Source organism: Apteryx rowi, unplaced genomic scaffold (assembly GCF_003343035.1).
Source record: "Apteryx rowi isolate R43461 unplaced genomic scaffold, aptRow1 scaffold_27, whole genome shotgun sequence".
NCBI lineage: Eukaryota > Metazoa > Chordata > Aves > Apterygiformes > Apterygidae > Apteryx > Apteryx rowi.
Genome location: NW_020449085.1, coordinates 2,449,786 through 2,474,524, shown reverse-complemented (window position 1 = coordinate 2,474,524; position 24,739 = coordinate 2,449,786). Strand labels below are relative to the sequence as shown.

The following is a 24,739-nucleotide window of genomic DNA, read 5'->3' as shown; positions in this document are numbered from 1 at the left end:
GGCAACGCTGACCTCCCGTACATGGCCCCGCACATCTGGTGCTGAGCCCTGCAGGCCCCCGTGTAGTTTAGGCAACTAGACACACTTCTGGCCCTTCTGATGGCACAGGCATAAGGGCGATTTCTGAAACGATTCAGAGGGGAAAAGCATCTCCCACCGCCTGCCCCCGCTCTGCAGCTCTCCTGGGACTCAAAGCTTGCAGGACCACCATAATCCCTTGGCTCCCTCCTCCGGGGCAGGGCACCCCGGCTGCAACACGCCGCAAACCGCACTGCCGCCTTGGCCAACCCCTGGGGAAGCAGAGCCCCTGGAGCGCTGCTCTCCAGGCTGGAAGCACAATGGCGCATTCAGCGGAGACCTTGAGTTTCTTTTCTCTCTGCGCTGAAGTGCAGAAACCAAGCAGCGAGAGGCACTTTCACCCCCCGTGCATCTCCTCCGTTAATGGAGAGGCGCCTTCCAAACCGGGCTGCATTGTGCCGTTAATTGCAAGCACACCTGGCTCCGGCATGCCAAGGTCGCTCCTGCATTACACCAGGAGCAATTTATCTGTGTGCACGTGCGTGCTAGGGAGTGAAAAGAGCCGAACGCTCGGCCCTTCTCTGCTGTGAAAATGGAGCAGAGCCCAGCGCAGCAGGAAGCTGATGCACGTCAGCAAACCCATGGGTGCTCCTGCCAGCAGGAATTGGGAGAGATTTCCCACCCGCCAGGCCCCCCGGCCCAGGCTCTGTAAGATGCTGCGAGGATGAGTTTATTTTTGAGGGTGGGGAGGGAGAAACATGCTGGTGCTTGGCCACAGCCACCCAAAATGATGACACTTTAAAGGTGCTGAGAGAGGGGCACTCAGTAAATCAGCATGGCTCAGCTGCGTTTCTAGTTCGGCTTGCAGCAAAGACGCCTCCAACCCACTGCTCAGGAGATCCTGCAGAGGTTTCCCCAAGGGACACAGGGGTGCTTTTACACCCCTCCCACGATGGATTTTGGGACAGTTCCAATGGCCTTGGACACAACTGCCCATGCACGACTGCCCCACCAAAACAGAGGCCACTGCCAGCTATATGGTGGAGACCAAGATCAGCAGCGACTTCAAGCCAGCAGCCACGAAGGCCTGGCGAGGAGCCACGATGCACCTTCCTGCAAGGAGCATGGGACGATGGCAGGTAGCACAGAGGATCGGCCTTTGGCCCATCTGCAGATCAGCAACAGCTACTCTTAAAGGCTAGCGCTACCCGTCCGGCTTGCGTTCGGGCTGATTCGGCTCTCCTGACCAGCAGCTGGGGTGGCCCTGGGCTGCTTCGCTGGGAAAGGCTGACACCAGGTCCCCACCAGCACATCCACCAACCTCTTCTTCAGAGCCATCACGTTCCCTGCTCGGAAACCCACCTTTGACCTGCAACATGCCACTCTCCTTAAAAAGCCAGCGCCCCGTAAAACGATAACGAATTCCCTTCTGCCTTGACGCCCTCACTATGGTTACTAAAAGGCCCCTCATGTGTCCTGCATCCTTAACGCCAGCGGGGCTGGAGGGCCCCGTCCCCTCCTCGCCATCACTCCCGCCCGCGGTCTCCCGTTCCCGTGGCAACGCGCTGATGGAGCGGCATCAGGATGCAGAGAGAGACGCAACAATCACATGCCACCCTCGTGCTATCGTTTAGGATATTGATGTTTAAATCTCCCGAGATTAGCCGGGCATAATTGCTTTATGGAAATAGAGACAACTCCTGCGGTGGAGTTACGCGGGCTGTTGGGGGCCAGAGCAGGCTCTTGGTTTGTGCTTTGGCAGGTGGAAAAGCAGCGATGGGGCATCGGAGAGACACAAGTTCAGCTACTGCCTCTGCAGGCAACAAGGGCCATCAGCGGGGCCGTGCCGGAGACGGGCAGCGGAGCAGCCTCTCCGGCCCACGTGGATGGACATATGGTGCACGGACACCCCCAGCCAGGCACAGGTCCCACCAGCCCATTGCAGCAGCTCTCCTGGTCATTCCCATGTCTCTGGAGGAGCATCCATCCCCGCTGGGGACCCGCCAGCACCGGACTGGAGCAGAGGGGGGACCTCAGTGAGGGCAGGGCAGACCCCCTCTCCAAGATGCAAAGGGACAAGCCTTTGCCCGACGGGCTGAGACCACCGGCAGCCCCATGCATACCTTGTCCCCATAAGCAACATCATCCCCTCTCCTACAAGAGCCAATGCAGACGTGTGGGCCGTGGGTGGGGGGCCACTGAGCCCTCCGAGCCATGTGCCAGTCGGATCCTGATGGCCTGCAGATGCCAGTCGGTGACGGCCGACGAAAGCCCATTGCTCTGCAAGCGGCAGACACTGCCAAGCACGGCCCTCGCACAACTCAGCCGCTTTCCCCGATCCGGAAAGTCACGTTGCACCGCAAGCAACCACGCTAATAACCGGCATCCAGCCTCCTGCTCCATAGCTTGGGATTTCCAGCATGGAAAACACCCAGCAAGCAACAGTTTGCTTTACATGCTTGCAGAGTGCCACAAATAGGTTTTTAGAAGGGATTAGGCCAGCTAACATCACCTTGGTCCTTCCCCAGCCGACCCACGGTGACTCTGCCCCGCTCCCCTCTTGCCAGCCACCCGTACACCCGCCTGGCTCCTGCCCGGCCCTGCTCCGAGCGAGGGGAGGCATTCGGCAACCCAGCGGCAAAAACAGCTGCGCAGAGGCAGCCGTCGACAGCTACGCGCCCCCTTCGCGCGAGGCGGTGCCGGATTTGCTCTGCCCCCGGCAGGGCTCGGGGATCCCACCCAGGCACCAGCGCTAGCAGAGCGTCCTCCCTCTTAGCGCACACCAAAGCACGGCCGGCTAATTGAGTCCCCTGACACATGCATAATGCACGAGGAGCCAACTCCTCCCTACCCCGGCATCCTGTTTTATTTATTAAAATGCTCTTTTATTTATCATGAGATCATCTCCAGACCCAGGCAGCGTTACCCTGTGGATTCTTTGACATCATTTTATACTTTCAAAATTACCAACACTTTCTTCCCAACGCCCCGGTAATGCGAAGCGCCCCGTCCTCTGGGTTCCCCAGCATTATTTTATACATCTCACGGCATCGGCGAGGAGTCCCGGCTCCTCCGCCCACACCGAGGTCCTGTCCCAGCCTGAGATGCTCAGATCTCCCCTCCTTGGGCTGCAGGCAGGAGGACGGCAGGCACCTTCCTCCGAGCCAGGAGGATTCAGGTCAGCGTCCAGCATGACGGCGAGGTTTCAGCCTTGCCAGCGTGAAAGCCGGACCTCGACACCCGGCAGAGGCAGAGACCTGGGCTCTCGTGACAGCCACCGCTCCGTCCAGAGCGCGCTGCCCTCGCGCCTTGCTGCCGCAGAGGCTTCCTTCCGCGGATGCGCTTGCTCCGTTTGGGGCAAGACACAGGCGGCCCCGACGCCAGCCCCTTGCCAGCCCCACGGGCTCGAATCCCGCTCGCCCGGTCCCTCCGCGAGCAGGTACTCACACGACGACGTACGGCCGCGGCGCCGTGCCCGCCCGGGGCGCCGGCAGGTTGCTGGCGCCGTGCAGAGTGACGGTGATGGCCTCCTTCCCTGCGTGGGCCACATGTCGCCGGCCACGGGCCGCCTCTCCTTCCTCCTCCTCCTCCTCTTCCCCGGCGGGCGACTCCGGGACCTGCCGGGAGCGAGCGGGAGAGACGTCAGGGCTGGCAGCACGGCCGGCTGCCTCCCACCAGGCCCCGCGGAGAGCGGATCCACGCAGCACCGTTTGGCTCCCTCCTGCTCCACCCGGACCCCTCCACCGCCCCCCTTCTAGACGCACCGGGAATTTTTGCAATTTAAGGACTCTGCAGGAATTGGGATTGCAGCCTAATGCCGGGCAAGCGGAGCAGAGAGATGGCTACCCCCGCCCCCGCTCATTAATTCGCACCAGCTGATGTGATAAAACACAGCAGAGCTGCAAGCTGCTGTTTTCCACCCGTGGGGGGACCGTCCCCGAGTTCGGCACAGCCCGCGCGGGCCGGCATTTCTCCTCCCAGCTGCTCCCGTCTGGCCCCACGGGCAAGCCTGCACCGTGCCACCAGCACACGCCAAGGGGATCGAACCCAAAGGCGGAACAGCCGCCGCGGCGCCTACAGCATTTAGGGCTCTGGGTTTGGTCACAAGTGGCACGAGCACGGCGTTCTCAGCTCAGCCCTACGCCACTGCATCTCTAAGGTGGGCGCCCGGCCCTTCGCTGCTGCCGCGGTTCACGCGCCCGCCGAGACGGCCCCGAGCGCTCCGCCTGGAAGCGGGGATGCTCCCCAGCATCACCCGGCGGCGCAGCCAGATGAGGTGCTAATGAAAACCGGACCAAAGCCGCCCTCATTTGCAAGTCGAGGCGGCACAGGGATTTTCCCTCGGCCTCCTCGCTGTGCTGAAAGCAGAGAGAATAACCCGGAGGAGGACAGCTTCCCAGTGGGGCTGGCCGGAGCCGGCACCCGTGCGGGAACCCAAGGTCGCGTCTCCCGCAGCCGGTTGCGGCTCTGGCGGTGGCTCCTCAAAGCCAAGAGGGCAACCGTGCCTGCCTGCCCCAAGCCAGGGCCGAGCAGAGAGCTGCTCCACACCTCCCACGGCTCACCGGCACCGCTCGCTCCTCCCGCTCCGACGTCCGGCCGCAGCTGGGCCGCAGCCGCGGCTCCTATTTGGAGACCACCAAGGAGGCAGAGGCCGGAAGAGCAGGTCCCCGGGGGAACGGCTGCTGAGCACAAGGCGCGCCGAGCCGACAGCACCTGCCGCACGCCAGCGGCCCCAAAACGCAGCAAGGAGAGCCTGAGCCACCCTCTGAGCGCGGCCCAGCGCCGCGGCACGCCTGCGCAGGACCCCAGGCCCGCAGGAGAAGAGCTAGCGGGCGCCGAAGCCCCCCGCGCACCCGCGCTGCGCCCGCCGGGCTCCGCGGGGCGGCACCTGCCCAGCCCAGGGCTTAAATCACTGCAGGCCACTCTCCACAAGCCGCCCCGGCAGCCGGCCTCTCCGAGCCCCGGGCTTGCAAAGAGCCCCACCGCCGCTCGCGCACCCTTCAAAGCCGGGGAGCAGGTTTTATAAAGCAGCGCCCCGCTCCCAAGGGGTTAAAACCCGATCAGCACCGCAGAGATCGCAAACTGCCGGAGCAAACCCACCCGCCCGCCGCGCGTCCTTCCCACCGCAAGGGGTTAGCGCAGCCTCACCGGCCTAGCAGCTACCCCCTTCCTCCACCCCCCCCCCCGGGCTTTTCAAAACCCGCGCGTGCAAATCCCCTCCGACACGTGTCTTTGGCTCCAAACTCTTTAACGAGGGGCTTGTTCGTCCCAAGCCCTCTGCTTTGTCTCCCCCAGCGCCGTCTCGCTTCAGCAGAGCCGCTGGCATCGGCCCGGCAGCCGGCGCGGGGGGAGCCACCCGCCAACGCGTGACCGCTGCGGCATCGCCACCCCCAGCCCAGCCACGGGTCCTGCCCGCCGCGGGGATAAACATCGCGCAAAGGGCAACCGTGCCGAAGTGCTTGCTGGTCTCCACACCGAGGGGAAAGCAGAAGGCGGCGGGGAAAAGAGCGTGAGGCATTTATGGGGTTTTGGGGGGGAAAAAGCTGAAAACAAAAATAACGGAATCTCTTCCCTCCAGACAGGAGGAATTCAGGCAGCTACATGATGTTAACCACCGGGCTGAGGCCCAGGCAAATACACCACAGTCCTTCCTAGAGACACCAGGGAGAGGTGCCAAATCATGCGCAAGCCCCATTTTGCAGGTGGGGAAACTGAGGCACAGAGAAAGCAGTGGCTTTAACCGAGGTCTGCTGTGCCGTGAAGAGATTCGTCCCGACCCTCGGACGGAGCAATCTCCCTCCTGCTCCTGCACGCAATCACGGTGCAGGCTTCCTTTCTGCTTCGGCTTCTTTGCTTTGGGTTTCTGCATTCAGATATTAAATTAATTTCTTAGCAACATTAATTTACGGGTTCGCCTTCCAGCGTCTCGCTCACGTGCCCGTTTCAGATCGAAGCATTTACACCACTCTCGGCTCAAGCTCGCGCCGCGTTGGCCAGCCTTCGGCCTCGAGAGGCAGGGCGTCCGCGCTGGGCGCCGGCACCGCAGCGGCGGGCGCTCGGAGAGAAAGTGGGGGCGGACGCAAAGTCACGCGATCGCCGACGGAGCCGCTGCGGTGGGGGGGTACATCTCCTTCCCGTCTCAGCTCCAGCCCCCCGCAGCGATTATCCCCCCCCCAGCCCGAGGCGGGCCACGGCGGCGTTGATGGCGAGGGAAATTGCAGGGCTCCCTGACCCGACACGAGATTTTACCCGAGTCACCCCCGCCACGCACACACGCTCCCACCCGCGGCAGCTGGAGCTGCTCTGCCGCCTCGTGCCCCAACCCTAGAGCTCAGCTGCCTCCGGCCCTGGCCTTGCACCGTCCCTCCCAGGAAGCTGGATAGCTCGGATAAATCTCACTTTCCTTCAAGCCACCCATCTCCAGATGACAGGTCTGCAAGCAAGAAGGCGTCTTCACGGTCACCCTGAGGGCAGCAGAGCCGATCTCCGGAGCGGAGATCACCTTCCCCCCCTGGTATTTTCCCTTCTTGCTCACCAAACCCTCCAGGACACAGGGTTGGCTTGTCCGTGCTCATCACTGCCCCAGACCTCAGCTCCCTGACACCTTCCTAAGGCGTTTCCTAAACACGTCTCTGGAAAGAAAGGAAGAGGAGGTTGGGAGACCAGGAATATTAGCACAAAAAAAGAAAAGCATGATTCCCCCCACCCCCCATCACAACATCTGCACATAGGGAAAACCGCAGGACGGAGCAGCAGGGCAGAAGCTCTCTCCCTGGGGAACCCGAACTCCTTCCAAGAAAGCATCTGCTCAGGCTTTGGCTCTCCGTGTCCCTGCAGCAGGACACGGACATTTCCTAAAGACCTGGGCACGTTGCCAGCTAGGGTATGTGGCAGGACGCTTGCGCTCTGCGTCCCAGCGCCAGCAGACCCTGGACGTGCTGGGCTCCTCACGGGGGACGAGGACGGGTGCCCACCAGCATGGCAGCCGCAAGGAAGGGCTGTCAGGGCAGGGGAGGGGAAGGCTGGGGAAGCCTTAGCGCGTGCACAAGCCTGGAGGAGGTATGTAGCATCTACCCTCGTGCAGCTTCCAAAACGAGGATGACAGCTTCCTGCTTTGCCTGTGTTAAACGCAGCACAAATGCTTTCTAGAGAGCCCCAGACGCTCAAAAAAAGCCAAGTCCGGAGGAAATCCAGCCAGCTAGACCAACGCAGCCAGCGAGACGCGAAACAACCTTCAGGCCTCGTTCTTAATTACGAGGGAGACATCGGCGCTCCCTGACGGGGTCCACCAGAGGCTGCGGTGGAAGAACCTCGGCACCTGCAGCGACGAGGCCAAGACGAGCTGGCTCAGCAAGGATGAAGGAGGGAAAAGGCACACAACCCCAGGCTTCTTGTGCCCCCTCTTATCCATGCTAATTCAACTTGCCAGCAAAGGCACCAGGGACACAACTGACTTTCATTAAGGGTTGTTTTCAAGAAGGGTTTGGGAGACTCGCTGACCCAGCTTCATTTATTGATTAGGCTGTGCTGGCTATAACCAATTAGCAAGACAAAGTCGCCCAGTACCACGGATGGTTTAACTTATGGGCACAGCAAGCTGTGACACTGGATTGATATACGACTCCCCATATTTACAGCTCAATTTCAGTATTTCTGGACATTTCCCCCCCATTTTCTTTCACAATCCACATAACAGAAATCCTGAGCCCCCCGACAGCTTTCTGAGTGCACATCTTCGTAGCCATCACTTGCATTTACACACGCCTGAAAAGCCACGTGCATTTTACCGCTGGCAGCAAAGGTGCAGCACGACGGTTAGCAGGGGCTTTAATAGAAAATTCACAAGCAGTTAAGCTAAGCAGAACTTGACGTGAGAACAAAACATTTTAAAAATAGCAGGCACGAACAATGCCAGACTTAGCAAACAGCTCTGAGAAGCCGGTACCCAAAACCCTCAGCAGGATTGCCATTAACTACAGAAAAATACAGCCGCTGCTCAAAGCCAGGGCGATATTCCTCCCGAAAGGAGGGCGCCTGTAGTTCCAGGTAGAACTCCCACGCTCGTTTTTCCATATCTTAGTGTGAAGCAAAACTACTCTGTACCTGCCAAATCAAGTGCTCTCAGGGAGGAGGTTTCAACTGGTGGCTTGCAGAGCCAGAGGAAAAAAAGTCCATGTCCCCTGCCAGGGTCTTGGGAAGAGGATTAAGAAAAACAAACTGGTGTCAAGGGGCTGGGATTTATTACACGGGGGGCTGCAAATTGAAATTTGGGGGGGGGGGGGATTGCAGGGTCACCGAGCAGGAGGGAAACAGTGCTGGCATGTGGCGAGCGCGGGCGAGCCTGGCCCTGGCCGCCGGACCCCGGGCTGGGAGCCGGCACCGGGACACGACCGGCTGCCGCACCACGAGCCAGCGGTGGCTTCGGTCAGCGACGCTCAGCCTGGCGACATGGGGCAAGCTGTCAAACACAACCCGCGCACACGGAGCCACGACCCCAATCGCTAGGCTGCTCGGAGGCAGGCGATTTGGAGAACAGGCTCTATTAGTCATCTCCGGCCACGGGAGACGCTTTTGCAGATGGAACAACGCTGCTGTGACATTAGCATTAAAGACGCTTACTCTGCCGCGAGATCAATACCGGACTAGTGCTTCACAACACACCTCTTCACTGATTCAGCCACCGGGACTGGCTGTGAGTCACCAGTGAAAGCAGCACCAACACCCTCGCTTTATGCCATGCCAGGATCTGGGGGGGCTGTCAGAGGTCTGAACCCACCGCATGGCTCACGCCTGCGTTTTAGAGGGAACCCAGCTCTAATACAGCCGTATTTAAACTTGCTGCTGGGACTACAGATTGCCTCTCAGCAGTAACATCCGCGCTGCTTGCTTCCCAGATTTCCACAAAGAGGTGACTTGGCTCGACTCCCTCCCTCGCACCCCATCCTTGCCAGCTTCCCTGCATCCGCCGAGCCGTCCGTCGTACCCTCGCACCCGCTCAGGGGCTGCGGCGCTCAGCTGGCAAAGCCCGCGGCGAGGGCGGACCAAGGGGAGCGCAGATCGTGTCCCCGGGACACCAGCGCGGGGTTAAGCTCCTGGTGGCCCCTCAGAGCTACACAGGACCCCCGGGAGCATCGCTAACTCCGCAGGTGCTTGGGCGTCTCATGCACTGTCCTGGCCTGCTCCCACGCAGCTGCCGTCACACCTGAACCCCGAGCAGCCCATCAAGCACGCCTACCAGCAAGTATTAATTATTCACACCGCAGACCCGCTGCTTGCGAGGAGGTTGATTAATGGGGCCTGGGCTGCCATCATCGTAATTTGTTTTTCTATCAACTCTATCATCGCTAAAGTAGCACCAGCCCCTCTGCGCACAGCCAAGATTAAATTGCTTCTGGCTCGAGGATGACACCGCATAAATAGCCTCTGGAGCCCAGTGTTTAGTTCAGCCCTGGCTGCTGGAAAGCCGGGGCAGCCTCGGCCACAAGCCAGCGTGGTGACCTCCAGGCCCACCAGTGCGACACAGGCCTGAGCAGCATCACCATCAGATGCCTCGACCCCAGGTTCAGCCTGGTTGGCTGCATCAGGCTGCAGCTGGGGGCATTTGGCCCTCACGCAGGAGAAGATCACAGTGATCTCCCCAAGGCACATCCAGCCCATGGCATGCAGGATGCTCCTTGAAATTCAGTGCTCTCGTGGGTGGGATGGCACAAGAGCAGAGACAAGTGCCCAGGGCTGTGGACATGCAGCACTGACCTCCTCCCCACTGAGCAGGGCCCTGCTAGTGCTCCTCAGGATGGTGCAACACACACCTGATGCATCGCTGCTCTCTATGAGAAGATACCAGGCTGCTGCTGGCCACTAAGGCAGCCCACACTATAGGGAGGACCAGGACCCTCCTGGCCCTTCAAAACAAGCATCCCCAAACCCTCAGGCTCCCTTGCAGCAGCACTGGGCTCCCGTCCCTGTTAAAGCCAGGACCTACATTCCCACGCAGGGCAGGTGCTGCGGGAACAGGGACAGCTTGCCTGAGGGCTGCTCGCCTCTGGTGGGAGTGCTTACAACCCAGAGCTCCTCCCTGCCCCTGGCAATTTATGAGCAGCTATTGGGAACGTGTCAGCTTTATCCTCCTCCTGAGACTCCATAAAATAATAGTTGGCTCCATGAGTGAAGATGGACTGGGGCTGGTGCGAGTTTTCTTACATGATGTCTCCCCAGGCTCCTTTCAAGTTTCCGTATGCTGCTAAACGGGGAAGGTAGCGGGCTGAAGAGCGCCGCAGCGCTCACACGCTTCCCCTCCATCGGGGAAGGGGAAGCAGCATCTGCCACAGAGCAAGCGCTCAACCCGGGCCGCTGCGCTCAGGAGCCGTGGGAAGAGCAATGGGCTCCAGCATGGGGGAAGAGGGGGCTGTGCAGTGGCTCGGCCCCCCAACTCCCTCCAGGAACCGAACGCCACCTCGTTAGGTAAGATGCATAACAGGTTAGATTAACACTGTGCAATTTGGGATATGAACCAAGGCAGCCAGGCTGGGCTGGGGCAAGACCAGACTATTACAGAGCCAAGGTGGCCTAGGGCCCATGTGGCCACCCGGAGTCCCTTGGGGACCTGTAGCACATCCCAACAGGTCCAGGTGCACCTCAGCACTGGCCCTTACAGCTCCTGCAGCCAAGGTCTGAGCTGGGCTGGAGCAATACCAACACCAAGGCATCCTGCAACACAGCATGGATTGGGAAAAGAAGGGTCATCACAGCCTCGGGACTCTCCCAGGAGAGCCAGGAAGGGGCCGCAAGGCTAAGCTGCAGCTTGCCCCAGGACCTGGCCTGCTTGGGCTGATGAAAGCTGCTGGGGGGCCCCAGCTGAGGCGCTGGAAGCAGGGACATTGCAAGGGGATGCATTGACCTCCCCAGATCCCCAAATTCTTCCCAAGTCGCCCAGCACAAAGTACATTAAAGCCTGTATCGCCATGGTCGCAAGGGACCGCTCTGCTGCAGAGCGCTGAGGAGGCCCCTGGGATAGCGCAGCATCTCCCGATAACAGGGGTGACGAGGGGCGAGTGGCCAGTTAACGACCCATCAGCTCCGTAATGGGCAGCAGACAAGCACAGACCTCCAGGCAGAGGGAACTGGTGCCGGGGGATCTTTTTACACATCATCAGGCAACAAAACAGGGTGAAATATGGGTTTACAGGCAGTGGCACGGCCCAGCAAGGACTCAGCAGCCGATCAGCAAGCAAACAGCTGCCTCGGCCACATCAGCCTTCTCCCGACACGCTGCACAAGGGTGAATTTCCTTTCCCAAATCCAGAGGCTCAGAGACACGATGGGGACAGAGGAAATAGCGCTTGGCAAGGATGAGAAATGCAGCTCAAAGGTTGGGCCCTTGCTCAGAGTGGGGAGACATGTTGCCTCCCGCCAGAGCGTGCGGATGCAAGATGCATCACCAGCAGAGAATGGCCAGATGCCCTTCTCCGCTCGCGATGCTCGGACAGGCTGGGAGACCCTGCCCCGGACCGCAGGGCCTCTTCCGATGCGCAGCTTCGCTTCAGCCCTTGTCAGGACGCAGATCTGGCTGCCAGACCGGCTCCCTCTGAAGCCCGAAGAGGGGCAGATACGCCACATCCGTGTCAGTTCGTCCTCATCTCTTCCCCGCTGCAAACATCAGCGGCTCCTAGTCCGTCTGCCCCACTCTCAAAGGCAACTGGAGCCTCGGCGCTAATCAGATTGGAGGCTGTGAAATCGCATTTGAGGCTCTATTAATGCATAGCTGGCATGACACAGGCCCCGGCCTGTCTCCAATGAACAAAACAAGGAAAGCAATCTAGCCGGGGAAAACGCGTCTCCCGGAACAAGCTCGGGGGAGTCGACCAAAAGCAATTACAGCTAAGAGGAAGATTAAAACAGTATCAGCACTATTCTTCCTCTGACCCCAGCTCCCACCCACCGGAGAGAAGCACCAGCTACCCAGAACGGCAGCCCCAGGCTGCAGCCCTTAAAAGGCGGCTCGGAGGCTGATGTTTGAAGGCTGTAACTGCAGCGGCGCTCATCTCCCCCGCCTTTCTGTTCAAAGCAAAGGGTTTTCGCACTGCAATGATCTTTATGCATCAGCTAAATGACCCTCCCGTGGCTGGAAGAAGGGCTTGTGCAGAGCCGAGCCGCACCGGCAGCACGGGGAGGTGTTGCTGCCTTGGGGCCAGCTACGGGGCCGCCGATACCTTCTCCGCTCCTGGCCGAGCGCTCTCCTCCCCAGTGCCCGTGGCAGCAGCTGAGGAGCCGCGGAGGGAGGACGCAGCCCCACGTGCTCGAGTGGGGCACGTCCGGGCTGTGCTTCGATAGGGCAGTGGCTGCAGACAGGCAAGAGGAAAAGCACCCGGGAGGGGAGGCGCAGCTCCCCCGTCCCGCGATAACGCTCTCCCAAGCCGACCTCCGCAACTCCAAGGCGGCACAAGCCTTCCCGACAGCGGCTGCCTGCTCTGTGCGAGAAAGCTTGGTCTTTCTCCGTAAGTAAATTTGAACTAAGCACAGATACTAGACCCCTATGATGAGCAGCATACGGACAGAAGAGCCTCTGCCATTAAAAACAGCCCCCAGGACAACACAGCGGGCAGTGCTCTGGGTCCAAGCCTGCCCCACTGGGGCTGAAGCCCCCAGTCCGGGTCCAAGGATGCTCCATGGGGATTAAAGCCCCTCGTCCAGGTCCAAACCTTCCTGAACCAGAGGAGCTAGCACGCGCCTGGCTTTTCATTTGTGTAAACTCAGGAGCGTATTTTCTCTCTCCAGCAATCCTGCAAAGGCTCTAGACTCTGGCAACGGCTGATCAAAACAGAGCAGGAAGATAAACAGACATATGGTTGGAGGACTTCGGTTTCGCTGGTGGCCCGAGGCAGTTACAGTTCTTTAAGCAAACCCAATTGTCTCACAAGGGTATTTTACGACATCTTTATGCAGCAGGTTCAAGCCACCCTTCAATGAAAAGCACTAAGCAAGCAAGCAGTTAAAAACCCCAATAGGTCCCCAGCAAAACAGAAGCTACACAAAAGGAAGAAAAGTGAAGCAAAAAAAGCAAACACTGTTTTATTCATCATTTTATCCCTGCCAGTCTGAGCACACGTCTGCCTTCCCCACTGCTCCATTAACACCGCGATTGCTGCGGGGAGACAGCGCGGCTTTTCTGACTTGTAAATGTCATTTGCAGAGCCCGGGTGATTTTCCCTGGTTTGGGCCGAGCTTGATTTTTTCTTTTTCTTTTCTTTCTTTCTTTTTTTTTTTTTTTGCCAAGTTGTTTCCTCGAGGGGGCCCTGCGGGAGCTCATTAGAGATCACACGGAGGTTTTAGGGAGCCGGGAGGGCGGGTTGGTGCTCTCCCCCCCAACAACACTTCCACCGGCATGTGAAGACAAGTGGAATTTTTCGAGGACGACTTCAAGCCGATTTCCCCAGAGAGCCCTGCTGCCACAGTCCGGGAATCCCTTTGGGCTAAAATTTGCTGAATTCATTTCATTCCATTTATGCAGAAAACTCCCAATTCACCTGTCATATAATTAAATGGGCTTACAGCCCAGCACTCCCATTGTCTGCTCCATTAGGAGAGTTTTACACTTTCTATATTCGTCAGTGGCACTAGTGCAATTTCCTTCCCCCCACCTCTTTTAAAAGGGAGCAATTTTCTCTTTTTAACCCCATTCGCTTTTCCTCATAAAGGCAGACATTTGACACTTAAAGGGACATGATTGCTTAAATTGCAGGAATTAGAGCTAGCAGACGCTGTTCGCTCCTGCAAGTCAATATGAGATATTTCCTCAGAGCATGCAAGGAGTTTGTGCTTTTCAGATAAGTGAATCAAGAAATGGCTTTGAAAAACCTCCTGAGGATCCGTCTTCCAGATCGCGCTGTTAAGAGAGCCCCTGCTTAAATTTCTTTGCTCCATTTCATCTAAGGAAACATGAATTGCCATTCTGCATCAGCCCATTTCTAGCCTTTCAGATGCCAGACTTCACCCCATGCCCATCCAGGAAGGGGGGAGCACAAAGAAGGAGAACCAGACTTTTTGATCAAGCAATGCAGTCTGACAGCCTCAGCTCCCCTCTGCATTATTTCATTAAAACATGTCACTAGGACCATACATTTTCACACCAACAAAATCTTTTGGACAAAGCTACTCAGCAAAGCATCCAAGCGGGATTTAGGTTTCAACTGTTGTGTTTTGCTTTGAGCAACCCTCCACCAACCTGCAGCCTCCACTTCCACGTCTCCCCATGGTCTTCTCCCATAAAAATCAAGTCTTACAAAAAAATAATTACATCAGAGCTATGCAAAAAGGATCCCAAAGCCATTTGCTGCCTTTTGCACACCACGTGCTCTGGTGCTGAGCGCGGAGCCAGCCTGGGCTTCCCCCTCTGCCAGATCATCAGCTCGCAGGAAGAAAGGCAGATTTGGGGACTTTCACGTTTCCAGCCGAAAGAGCTTCCTGCCTGACACCCCAGCTTCCGAAGAAAGCCAGCGCTTCCCATCCGAGTCCCAGAGAGCTGGGCCGCGTTTCCGCCAGAGGCGCGAGGGCCAGCGCAAAGCATCGCCGCGGCGGCGAGCCCCTCCGCCTCTGCCGGAGCCCCGATGAACCCATCACGGAGCGCTCCTCGCTCGCCTGACAGCCGCTCAAAGCCCGACAAATTGCTCGGCGGAGCGGCACCATTCATCGCGGCCGCACCCGGGGGGCCTCCGGCGAGCCCTGCCGCCAAAGTTTGTTTTTCAGCCTCATTGGGCTGGCGGCGAATCCAGGCGGCTCTCAGCCTCGCTTTTCTCCGGCGGCGCGGTGACACCCCTGACAGGTCGGGGAGAAAGGGCTCGGTCCCCTGCGACCCTTGTTGTGACAGGCGCCGTCATGGCATGAATGACGGATGGGCGACAGCGTGCTATTCATCACCCCCCAACACCGCCCTCTGCCCCCGCTGCTCGGGCGGTGGGAAGGCGGAAGCTTTTGCCCACAGAAAAGGCTTTTATCACCCAGCAAGACAGGGCACATTAGGAGCACCTCCGCCTTTCCGCATCCCATCCCCAGCACCTGCATCCTCGCTCTGCTGCTCCTCCCAGCTAGAACCTGCAGAGCACCAAAATGCAATAGCCTAAAGGAGCCCCCACCCACCCCAGCTGGCTTAGCCAGCCTTGCAGACAGGCTCCTGGCCCCTGGCCCGCATTAGCTAGAGACAACTTGAGATATCGAGGAGAAGCCAGTCCAGCTGCCTTTACAGCACATGTGCTGGGGCTGGCATCTCTGCAAAGGTGGGCTTTCCTTTGCCCTGAAAGGCTGCAAGAACTGGATACACAGTTCAGTTCCCAAGCCTGTCAGATGTCTCCTCCCATCCACACCCAAAACATGGTGAGAAGAGGACTTTGGAAATTACAGCTTCATGCACTAGAAAACCCCAGCCTAAAACCCCAGCTAGTGCTAAAAAAAAATAATCAGTCCAGCTGATCTGTTTTGGCTAAGACTCCCACAGGTGCAGGTAACCTTTGTGCCTGAAATGCACTTGGCACTTAGGAGTCACTGTTTTACTTTCCTCATCCTGCTTAAAAAAAAATTAGAGAAGTGTCCTTGATCCTGGTGAACTTCCTCCCCTGTGCCTGGGACATCTGTGTTGCACCAAGTTGCTTCACCCTCGTGCTCTGCTAGAGGTTGTTTCGCATCCCATCAGCACTGCCTTGCACATGCTCGTGGCTTATGCAAGGCTCACGGACACCCTGACCAGTCAGGCACCCAGCAGGGTCCCCTCATCACGGAAAGCAAGATGAAGGTCCTTGGAGCAGGACCTTCCCCCTCATTTCTACAGAGCCCAGACCAGCAGCCCTGTTTCCCCCACCTCCTGCAGCACATGCTGCTGGAGATGGTCTTCTCCCTGGCATTAGCTCCAGCACAGAACAGCTACTGGTGCTCACTGCAAGAAGCTTGCACCTGTTGATTGCTGCATCTTACTCAGCTGCTTGGTACCAAAGTGCTAGTGCAGGCAAGGCAGCACACAGTCCCCCGGTAAACAGGAGAGACCGAGGAGGAACGCAAGCTGTGTGGAAACCCATTTGTTTGATGAAGAAAGACTGTGATTCCTTGTACCCTGACAGCAACAGATTGCTGTACTGGGATGGGCGCCTCACTGCCAGCTGGTCCAGAAAGACTGGAAACAAACCATCTTCTACAGGCTGGCAACCAAATCCCACTGCCAAGGAGATCTCCAAAAGCTGGCTGCTTCTCCCTAGCACCAAACATGTAGACCTCCTGGAAGTGAAACAGGGACGGTTCCCTGAGGAAGGGACCTGCTAAAGCTGACCCTAGGGCCAGGTCCCCTGAACCCTGCACGCACACATTATCATCTGCTCAGTGCTGTGCCCAGGTGCTGGGGCAATTAGGAAGCTGTCAGGCTCTGCAACACACACCAGGCATTTGAGCAGCCAGCAGAGCCTCCCAGTTCGTGCCGAGGAATACATTATCCCCAGGTTGCAGCGAGAGGAGAAAATCATTATCCCCACGCCTTGGCTTTCCTGGTGGCGCTCAGCACTCATCCATCACACTTGCATAATCGCTGGCCCCCACCATCCTGCAGCTGGGAGATGCTCTGCACAAAGGCAGCAGCAAGTGACAGGTCCCCCAGCTCTGCCCACCGGGATGGGTGCATGCACCCTTGCCATTTGAGCAGGCAAAACTCAAGGATGTGACACCTGGCATCTGGACCACACACCCAGCTCGTGCCCTGCCAGCTCCCTGCCACCGCTGACATTTCCCAGCTGCTGGGGAGCGAGCTGACAGCTGCCAGAGCAGCACCTACAAACCCACCATCCATCACCACCACCAGCCTGGCTCTGTCAGGCTTCCCCGGCCCCAGCAGGACCCACTCCATCACCAACAGCTCTTCTCCTGGCAGTTCCCATGTTTAACTCTCCCGGGACCCCCCCACGTTGCACAGGATCTCTTTGCTCAAACAGCAGCCCAGGATGGGAAGGGCTCACCGTGACCAGCAGAGACACCTGGGCTCTGAGCTGTCACCCCCACCATGCCCTGGCATTACACACTTGCCAGCCGCTTGTTCACCCAATTCATCGCTTGTCCGACTCTGGGAAGAGACACAGGCTCTACAGCTTCAAGGGAGACAGTTTTACAGAGCTGGATTCAGGAGCAATCAAGCACCTTAACAGGGAGACCTGAAGGAGCAGGTCGGAAGCGATGAGACAGGCACAAGCCAGAGTAGCTCATCTCCACACCCAGAGTCCACAACAGAGCAGCATCAGCAAGCAACGTCAAGACCCTCAGGTACAGGCTACCAAGAGCCAAAACAGCTCCCGGACTGGCAAGCAACTCGCTTAAGTGCCAGGAGCCAGCCAAGCACTGGGCTTTCCATGGCAGGCAGCACATTTTGGGCAAGCAAAGTGCCCTGGCTCACTATCCGCTGCAAGCAGCAGGAGAGTCTGGCTCTGTTCACTCAAGTTCCTCCAGGATCATCTTTGTCCACTTCAACTCTCCCAGGGGGGCACAAAGTTAACATATACCCCCCTCCCAGCTTTTAGTTTTTAAATAAAACCATCCTGGCAAATACTTCCAGAGTGACATCAGCACAAGGTGATTTATTGCTGCTTTAGCTCACTGCATTCCCCCTGGGGGCCCAGGAGCAAGGGTAGGAATCGCATCTGCTAATGCCTCGCTTTGCACCCCCTGGCCCAGCTCTGCACACGCTCAGCCCCGCTGCCATAACTTTCTCTGCAATCACTCCGCCGCTGCGCTGATTACTATCGATTTCTGTTGCCTTTCCATCATTCAGAAGAGTTAACGTCTAGACGTTTGCTGAGCAGACTCAATCAGGCCTCACTAATAATCATTTTGTCCAGTGAATTTTTAGCTTATGGGAGCGAGGGGGGGCACATGTTCCTAGTGGAGACCACCTCCACTTTAAAATCAAGAAAGGTCAAATGCTGCTAAAGAGTGATGCCTAGGTTCAAGGTCCTGAGGCTTGCAATACTCAGCACCCATCACTCTCGCCTGCCAAGTTCCTTGCAGGATCTGGCCTACAGAGGATTTACCAGTACAGCTTATAGGGATGGTCACTAGCTCCTCACCACACACAAGCAGAAGGCTGGACTTTCCCATACAAGAAGTTTCTTTACAGACCTGTGCAAGCTGCCTTTGCACTCACTTAAGGTCCCCGTCCCCCTCCTCCACCAGCGGGAGAAAGATCTCCAGGAAAGCCACACGCACACCCTGAGATGGAGGCAGGGACAGGGAAGCTGTGCTGGAGAGGGGCTGAGCAGGTCAGCCAGGCGCCAGAGCACCCCATAAGTCCTCAGTGAAACACAAGCAGTGAGGTTGCCAGAGCAGCTGGCTCCAGAGGTGACAATCTGAGTCCCCATGGTGTGTCCAGAATTTAGGACTCCTGGGGACAGCATGGGGCACAGCCTATGGAGTCCTTGTGACCTCCCCATCGTGGTCCTTAGCTTGGGAGCTGTGCACCGCTTTGGATGTACCTTGCTATGACCTTTATGAGAGATTCCCACCCCATTTCTGAGAGTCACCAGATTCTCCACACTGCCTTGTGTCCTGGTCTGGTGACCCAGAAGCTGCAGGTGGCTGTGCTGGGATCTCAACGACCTGCTAATGTATTGCCCTCAGCCATGCCATCCTGACAGCCCTCCAGCTTCCCGCCCAGCATCCCCATACACTCCCCACCCAGCCCAGTCCTCACATCTATCACAACTCTCTACATGACAAAGCAGGAAACAGAAGACCCATGAGAAGGCTGCATCGGAAAGAAGTTGCATGCAAATAGCTGGAAAGAAAAGAGAGCCCAGGGGATGTTCAGGAAAGACGAACCGTTAGATCAATCCAGTCTGTTGCCTTAAGTGCTGCAAGTCCAGCTTTTGCAAGAAATGTTTTCACAGGTGTATGAGACACCTCTAAGAGCAGATGAGACAATGTCTTCAACAGAGATGTTATTTTATAGTGAGATGCAGGAAATGGAGCCCCTGGGGGAAGGGCGTCTTTCTTCCTTTATTTGGACAGCTTTTAATATAACTAAGAAAATAAAAACATAGCCTCTTTGAATGTGTTAATCCTGCCAGTTTGTCCTACACTTACTGCAGTTTTTAGAAGACTATATTTGAGTTGGAAGATGAAATATTTAAGACATCACTCCCAAATGCTAGGAGTCAGCATTTAAAAGCTTCCAGATGACACCAGGACCAGGGAGCATAGCAGCGACACCACCCACACCACCACCTTACTGCCGACCTACACGCAGGGAGAGCAAACAAGACGCCTGAAGAGGATCTCAGGATCCCCTTGTCCACAGTATTGTCCAGTGACAGACTCATCAAGCCAACTGCCAGGCAACAGCTTGGGGCACCGAGGCCTGGGAATCACACTGATACTGCAAAGGGAAGGTTTTGGAGGAAAGCCAGCTCCTCTTGCCTGCAGGGCCGTGCATGCACGCTGGCACAGGCTCCCCGTGCAGGGGGACGCGTTGGAGGTGTGCAGACGGGGGTTGCAATTAAAACGTGGTCAGCATTAGGCCAGATCCTGCAAGGGGCAGGACAGGTGATGCTGCATCCCTCAGCACCCTGCTAGCTGACAGCAGAGGCCAGCTCAGATCCATGGGGACACTGGGCACCCCACTGGCTTGCCACCCTGCAGGTTCAGGTTTCAGCCCTGCAAACCCCCAACGCTGGGAGCTGCAGGCCTCCCTGAGGAGACCAAGCCCTGCTGCACCCCTGCCAGGCCCGGTCCTGCCCTGTGGCTTAGCAGCAGGAGGGTTAGGCTGGCTTCCCAGCACACCTGCAAGAAGCTCAGGTCAAACAGGCACAAGGACCATGTCTTCTCGAGCTACCCTCTCCCATGCTCTTCACTAACCTGCACTGCAGAGGAGGTCAGGTCCGGGCTGTATCCTGGCGAGGAGAGGTGGAAACTGCTGCAGCTCAGCAGGCGCCTTGGGGCAGGTGCCGAGGAGGAGGAGGAGGAGGAAGAGGAGGAAGAGAAGCGTTCATCTGCTGAGTCACCCGGGAGCTCTGGGGAGGAGCCGAGCTCAGGGTCAGCCAGCAGTTGCTACGGGCAAGGCAGAAGATTTAAGGTAAGCAAGACCTGAGAGCAGCTTGGTGGCTCTAGCACCCCCCCTCCTGGTCTGCCGTATCCCCCCCAAGGTCTCCTGCAACACATCCCACCACACCCCAGCAAGAGCCCCAGGCAGCCCACTGCAGGACAGCTGCAAGGAACCCCCTCCAGGTGAGCAGCCCCTGTCCCCCACAGCCCACCATCATCACTTAACAGCTTGGCTCTAGCACCTACCTTCCAAGAGTAGGACTCTTCATATGAGCAAAAGAGTACCAGAAGCAGCCACCAGCACCCCTTCTTTTATATCTAGGGACACCTTCTAGGTACCTCCCCAAGAATAAACCTTCCAAAGCCCAAACTACAATAATAAAAAGGAGAAAGAAATAAACCTACTCCCACTACTGATAAGCTTTCCTGGAGCCCACCCCCTCCCATCATCTTTTATAGGGAGCACCTGCCCACCTCCCAGCTGGCTTGGATGGGGCTGGCTGCTCCTCAGCCCTTATAAAAGCAGGGCTTGGGGCTACTGGGGAGCCTCATTTTTCCTGGGGTGCCTGTATTTCTTGGGGTTTCTCTGCTGGAGGGGCTGGCCTGGAGCAGCTGGGAAGCATGGGGGGCTTTAAGAAGATTGAGCAGACAAGCTGGAGGTTGCAGCCCTGCTGCAAGTGGTGTGGGTGAGGCTTGGGGCTGGCTGCGGCTCTCATGCTCAGTAGGAAATGCCCAGCTGGTCTGGGGGAACGGTGCTCAGCACCCTGCTCTATTAGTGGCCCTAGCTGGGTAAGAAGGGGGCTCAGCTGGGGCAGAGCCAGGTTAATGTCCCCATAGATCCTGTTCCTCCAGCTCCAGGCACGCTTGGTGGCAGGAGCCTGCCTGCTCCCCTGGGTGGCTGCCGTGTCCCAGAGCCCACGGCTACACCTGGAGCTCTGCTGAGCTGCTCTCCTCCCAAAACCAAGGCAGTCCCTGAGACCATCAGCCCTAGGCAGTGGGTTTCCAGTCCTGGGGCCTGTCTGACTACCTGGGGAATGAGGGAAGGGAAACTGAGGCAGGGCTGAGCTGTGCTGTTCAGCAAAGACTTCACCTGAAGGACACAGAAATTGCTCCCTTCCGGCACCGCAACTGCCTTTATTCCAGCTGGCCGCCTCTTGGGATGCCCGAGCTACCCCAGGGCCAAACCCCGTCTCCGGCCGAGCGGCAGGGTCTCGCTTGGCTCGAGCCCGGGCTCCCCGTGCCGCTGTCCTCCCCGGCCAGGCCACCGCGGGTGGCCCCGCGCGGGCTCTCGTACCTCGGGTGCCTCGGGGGAGCGGGCACGGCCCTCGGCGGGCAGCGAGCGGTGCGCCGAGCCCGGCGCGTGGAGCGAGCGGCGCGGCGGCGGGGCGTCCGGAGAGCGGCGGGGCTCCGCGGCGAGGGGCGGCCGGTGCTCGTGGAAGGAGACGGCGAAGGCCAGGCTGCCGCAGTGCTGCGCCAGCCGGTCGCTGCCCACCCGCAGCAGCGGCGCCACGCCGCGGTAGCGGTACAGGTCCTCGTGCCTCCCGGCGAAGAGGTTCATCCGGGGCTGGTTGGGGCGGGGGTAGATGGCGAAGAAGGCTTCGCCCGCCCGCCGGCCGCCCTCGCCCGCCGCGCCGCGGAACCGCAGGGCCTCAATGCGGAGGCGCGCGTCGTGGTCCCCGTCGTTCTTGCAGAAGCCTGCGGGCGGGGGGAGGCGGGCGGGCGGGCTGGCGCCGGCGGCTCGCGGGAGCCTCTCCGGGGCCGGCGGCGGGCGCCGGCGGGGATCTGGGGGGTCGTTCGCCGAAGGGCTCGGGCGTTCGACCCCTTACCTTTGGGCAGGGTGAAGGTGAACTTCCTCCTCCGGAAGGAGCAGGTCTCGCCGGGGTTGCCCTGCTCCACGACGTCGGTGGCGCCCGTGGCGCTCCAGACGGCCTCCCCGTCGTTGACGCGCAGCCGCACGCCGCCGCCGCCGCCCTCCAGCAGCGGGTTCTCAGCCGTCAGCCGCAGGGCGTAGCGGCCCCCGCTGTTGAAGCGCACGTGGAGCACCTCAAACTCGAGGTCCAGGGTCTTCTCTTCGGCCTTCAGGCGCGCCTTCTGCAGGGCCACAGGGACGCGAAGCTCGCCCGCCGGCGCTGCCATGGGCACGGATGTGCCGCTGAGAGCCCGGCCCTCCCCTGGGAATAGCGGGGACCTCGCAGACCTCTGCCCCGCAGCGAGTCCCGCTGGCCTCCGGCCGCCTCCTAGCTGGAAGCCAGAGCAGGTTTCCAAGCAGCCCTGCGCTCTTTCCAGCCGGGAAGCGCCCGGGGGTGCCCCGGGTACGTGCCCGCTTCACATCTTCGCCGGCGGCTTTCAAAGGCAGCGCAAAAGGGAAAGAAATCTCTGGCCCTGGAGGAGCGTCCTGGCCGACGCGGGGAGATGCTGGCGGCGGCGGCGAGAGCTCGCCTCTCCCGCCTCCCGTGCGATGGCAGCGCCGGGGGCTCCGAACTCCAGTTTGTTTGCCAGGAAACCAGGTAACTAGACGCGAAGCGGTGGCTGCCTTCCAGCAAACAGAGCCTGGCCGCCGGCGGTGCGAGGAAGGCTCTGTGCCACGGGTATCCGAGGCGATGCCAAGCGAGACGGCGCGCGCACGCATGTGCGTGGGGTACGGGTCTGTGCCGGGGAGCCGCCAATGGTACCGGGCTTCCCGATCCTTTGGCCTTGGGAGGTTTATCCGGCCATGAAGGGGTGCTGGCTGCCGTTTGCAGAGCCCTGCAAGAGATGCTGAAGGCACAGCACCCCGGGCGATGCGAGCCGGGGAAGCTGCTAGCACCCATCTCCCTGACCCCAGCGGGACTGTCCTGCCCCTCCTGCACCCGCCTGCTGTTTGCTGGACCCCAGCTGCTTCTTGGCTCATCTGCAAGGCAAGTTTTTAGCTGGTTTTGCTCCTAACTGGCTCATGGCGGGGTCAGGTGAGCCAAGGGAGGAGAACGGGATGAGCCCGGGGAGCAGTGCCTTGCTGCTAGATCGGCTCCCAAAAGGCGAAGGGGGCATTTATCCCCCCCATCCCAATTCTACCTCCCAGCAGCTTTGCAGACAAGCTGAAGGTAGAAGCTGTTGCTATAAAACAAGCATTTGAAAAACACCGCACAAAACAAAGGTTGGTGCGAACCCAGATGTTTTGGGAGTGACCTCAGCGGGGCTGGCGGTCTGGGGGGGGGCAGCGAGATGAAGGGAGCCTGGAAGAGCACCGTCGGCTCTTTGCCAGCTCGGTCACATCCCGTTCCCTGCTCGCTGTTGGGAATGGCTTGTTCCCGCAGCTGCAGGGACGTTCCCAGTGAAACGCGAGCCAGGGCTGGGCTAGCGACGGGCGCTTGCTGCGCCAGCTCCCGCGGCCACGTACGAAGCCGCATTCCAGTCTCTTCATGCCGGCGTAAACCTGAGACAACAAGGTTCTCCTCGGGGTGGAGCGGCTTGAGCAATAACGCGGCATCCGGGCCCTCGGGGCACGGGACGGCTGTGTACATGAGAGCCGGGGAGACCATGGGAACGGCCCTGCAAGGGACCCGGCGCGCTGGGTGAGCGCCGTTCGTTTGGCCTTAACTGCACGTCCCGTATCCTCGTCCATAGAGCCGGGACCCGTGTCCAAATTGCTGCCTCCGCACACCCCTTTGCAGGGACGCGTGGGCCCTGGATGAACTCGGTAGAAATCGGTTTGTGCCTCGTGGCTCCCCGCTGCTTCCGGAGAGGCCATGCGAACCTCCTGCTCCTTTTTCGGTTTCTAGTGCCAGGTTTTGGCATGATTTCACCAAAACCCATTTTCCCCGCTGGCGCTGCTGGGCTGGTCTCGAGGGCTCGCTCCCCGTGGGATCCCCTCGCGTCCCCCGTCTCCTTTTCCATTTTCGGGTTGAGACCCGGTTCAGCCCCTTGAGCCAGGCGGTCTCTCCCAGCACAGGGCTGGAATCGCCCGCTTGGGCGATGCTGCGCCTGCAAAGCTGTGGCGATTTGGGCCACGAGCCTGCTCGTGAGATGGGAGCCGTCGTGCTCATTTGTGCAGCCGGGGGTTTGCTTCGGCCCCCACCCCTGCGCCTGGTCCCGTGCAATGCGCACGGCTCAGCGGGGGCAAAGCAGCAGGATTAATCCTAGGTATCAAAGCAGTGGCTGCGCGAAGGATCAGGTCCTGCCTTGGGTGACAGCCCCTGCTTGTGACACTCGGGTGACAGGGACTTCAGCCCACAAATTCACGGCTGGTCCTGAAAGTTTTCCCTGACTCGGTTAAAAACCTGCCAAGCTCTAATGTGTGGAAATGGGAAATGTTTCTGCCTGCGTATCCTTAACTATCCCACTTAATTTCCTTCCTGCCCTTGTGCAAATACATTAAAAAACCGCCTCTAATGGTGGGATCATCACAGAGTAATTCTCACATAATCGAATCTCGGGCACAGTTAATTCATGCAGCGTTTCTCTCCAGCCGCAGTGGAGGCGCATGCGGAGCGCGTCTCGGATTGCTGGCTCCGTCGTCGCGTTGAAAGGACATGAGATAAAGATAAAAGTGAAACTGCAACCGAGAACTCTCCAGGAGGGGGATGAATCGGGGAGGGAATTACCCACGCTGTCTTATCGGAAGCTGGCAACCACGAAAAGGGCTGCATCTCCATTTCAGGATTTCTTTCCGGCATCACGTACCCGA

General features: G+C 58.8%; 1 protein-coding gene across 1 annotated transcript in view; it reads right to left on the bottom strand.

Moving 5' to 3' along the window:
- CCDC33 (coiled-coil domain containing 33) overlaps nucleotides 1-22,212 on the bottom strand; it is a 58,837-nt gene extending 36,625 nt beyond the window's left edge. Inside the window, exons 1-5 of the mRNA XM_026068368.1 lie at nucleotides 21,903-22,212; nucleotides 21,371-21,771; nucleotides 19,891-20,082; nucleotides 4,581-4,640; nucleotides 3,466-3,635 (exon numbers count right to left, since the gene is read on the bottom strand). Of these exons, the coding sequence (XP_025924153.1) occupies nucleotides 3,466-3,635; nucleotides 4,581-4,640; nucleotides 19,891-20,082; nucleotides 21,371-21,771; nucleotides 21,903-22,212 (1,133 nt within the window). The remainder of the gene's footprint in view (nucleotides 1-3,465; nucleotides 3,636-4,580; nucleotides 4,641-19,890; nucleotides 20,083-21,370; nucleotides 21,772-21,902) is intronic.
- Nucleotides 22,213-24,739: the final 2,527 nt, after the last annotated feature.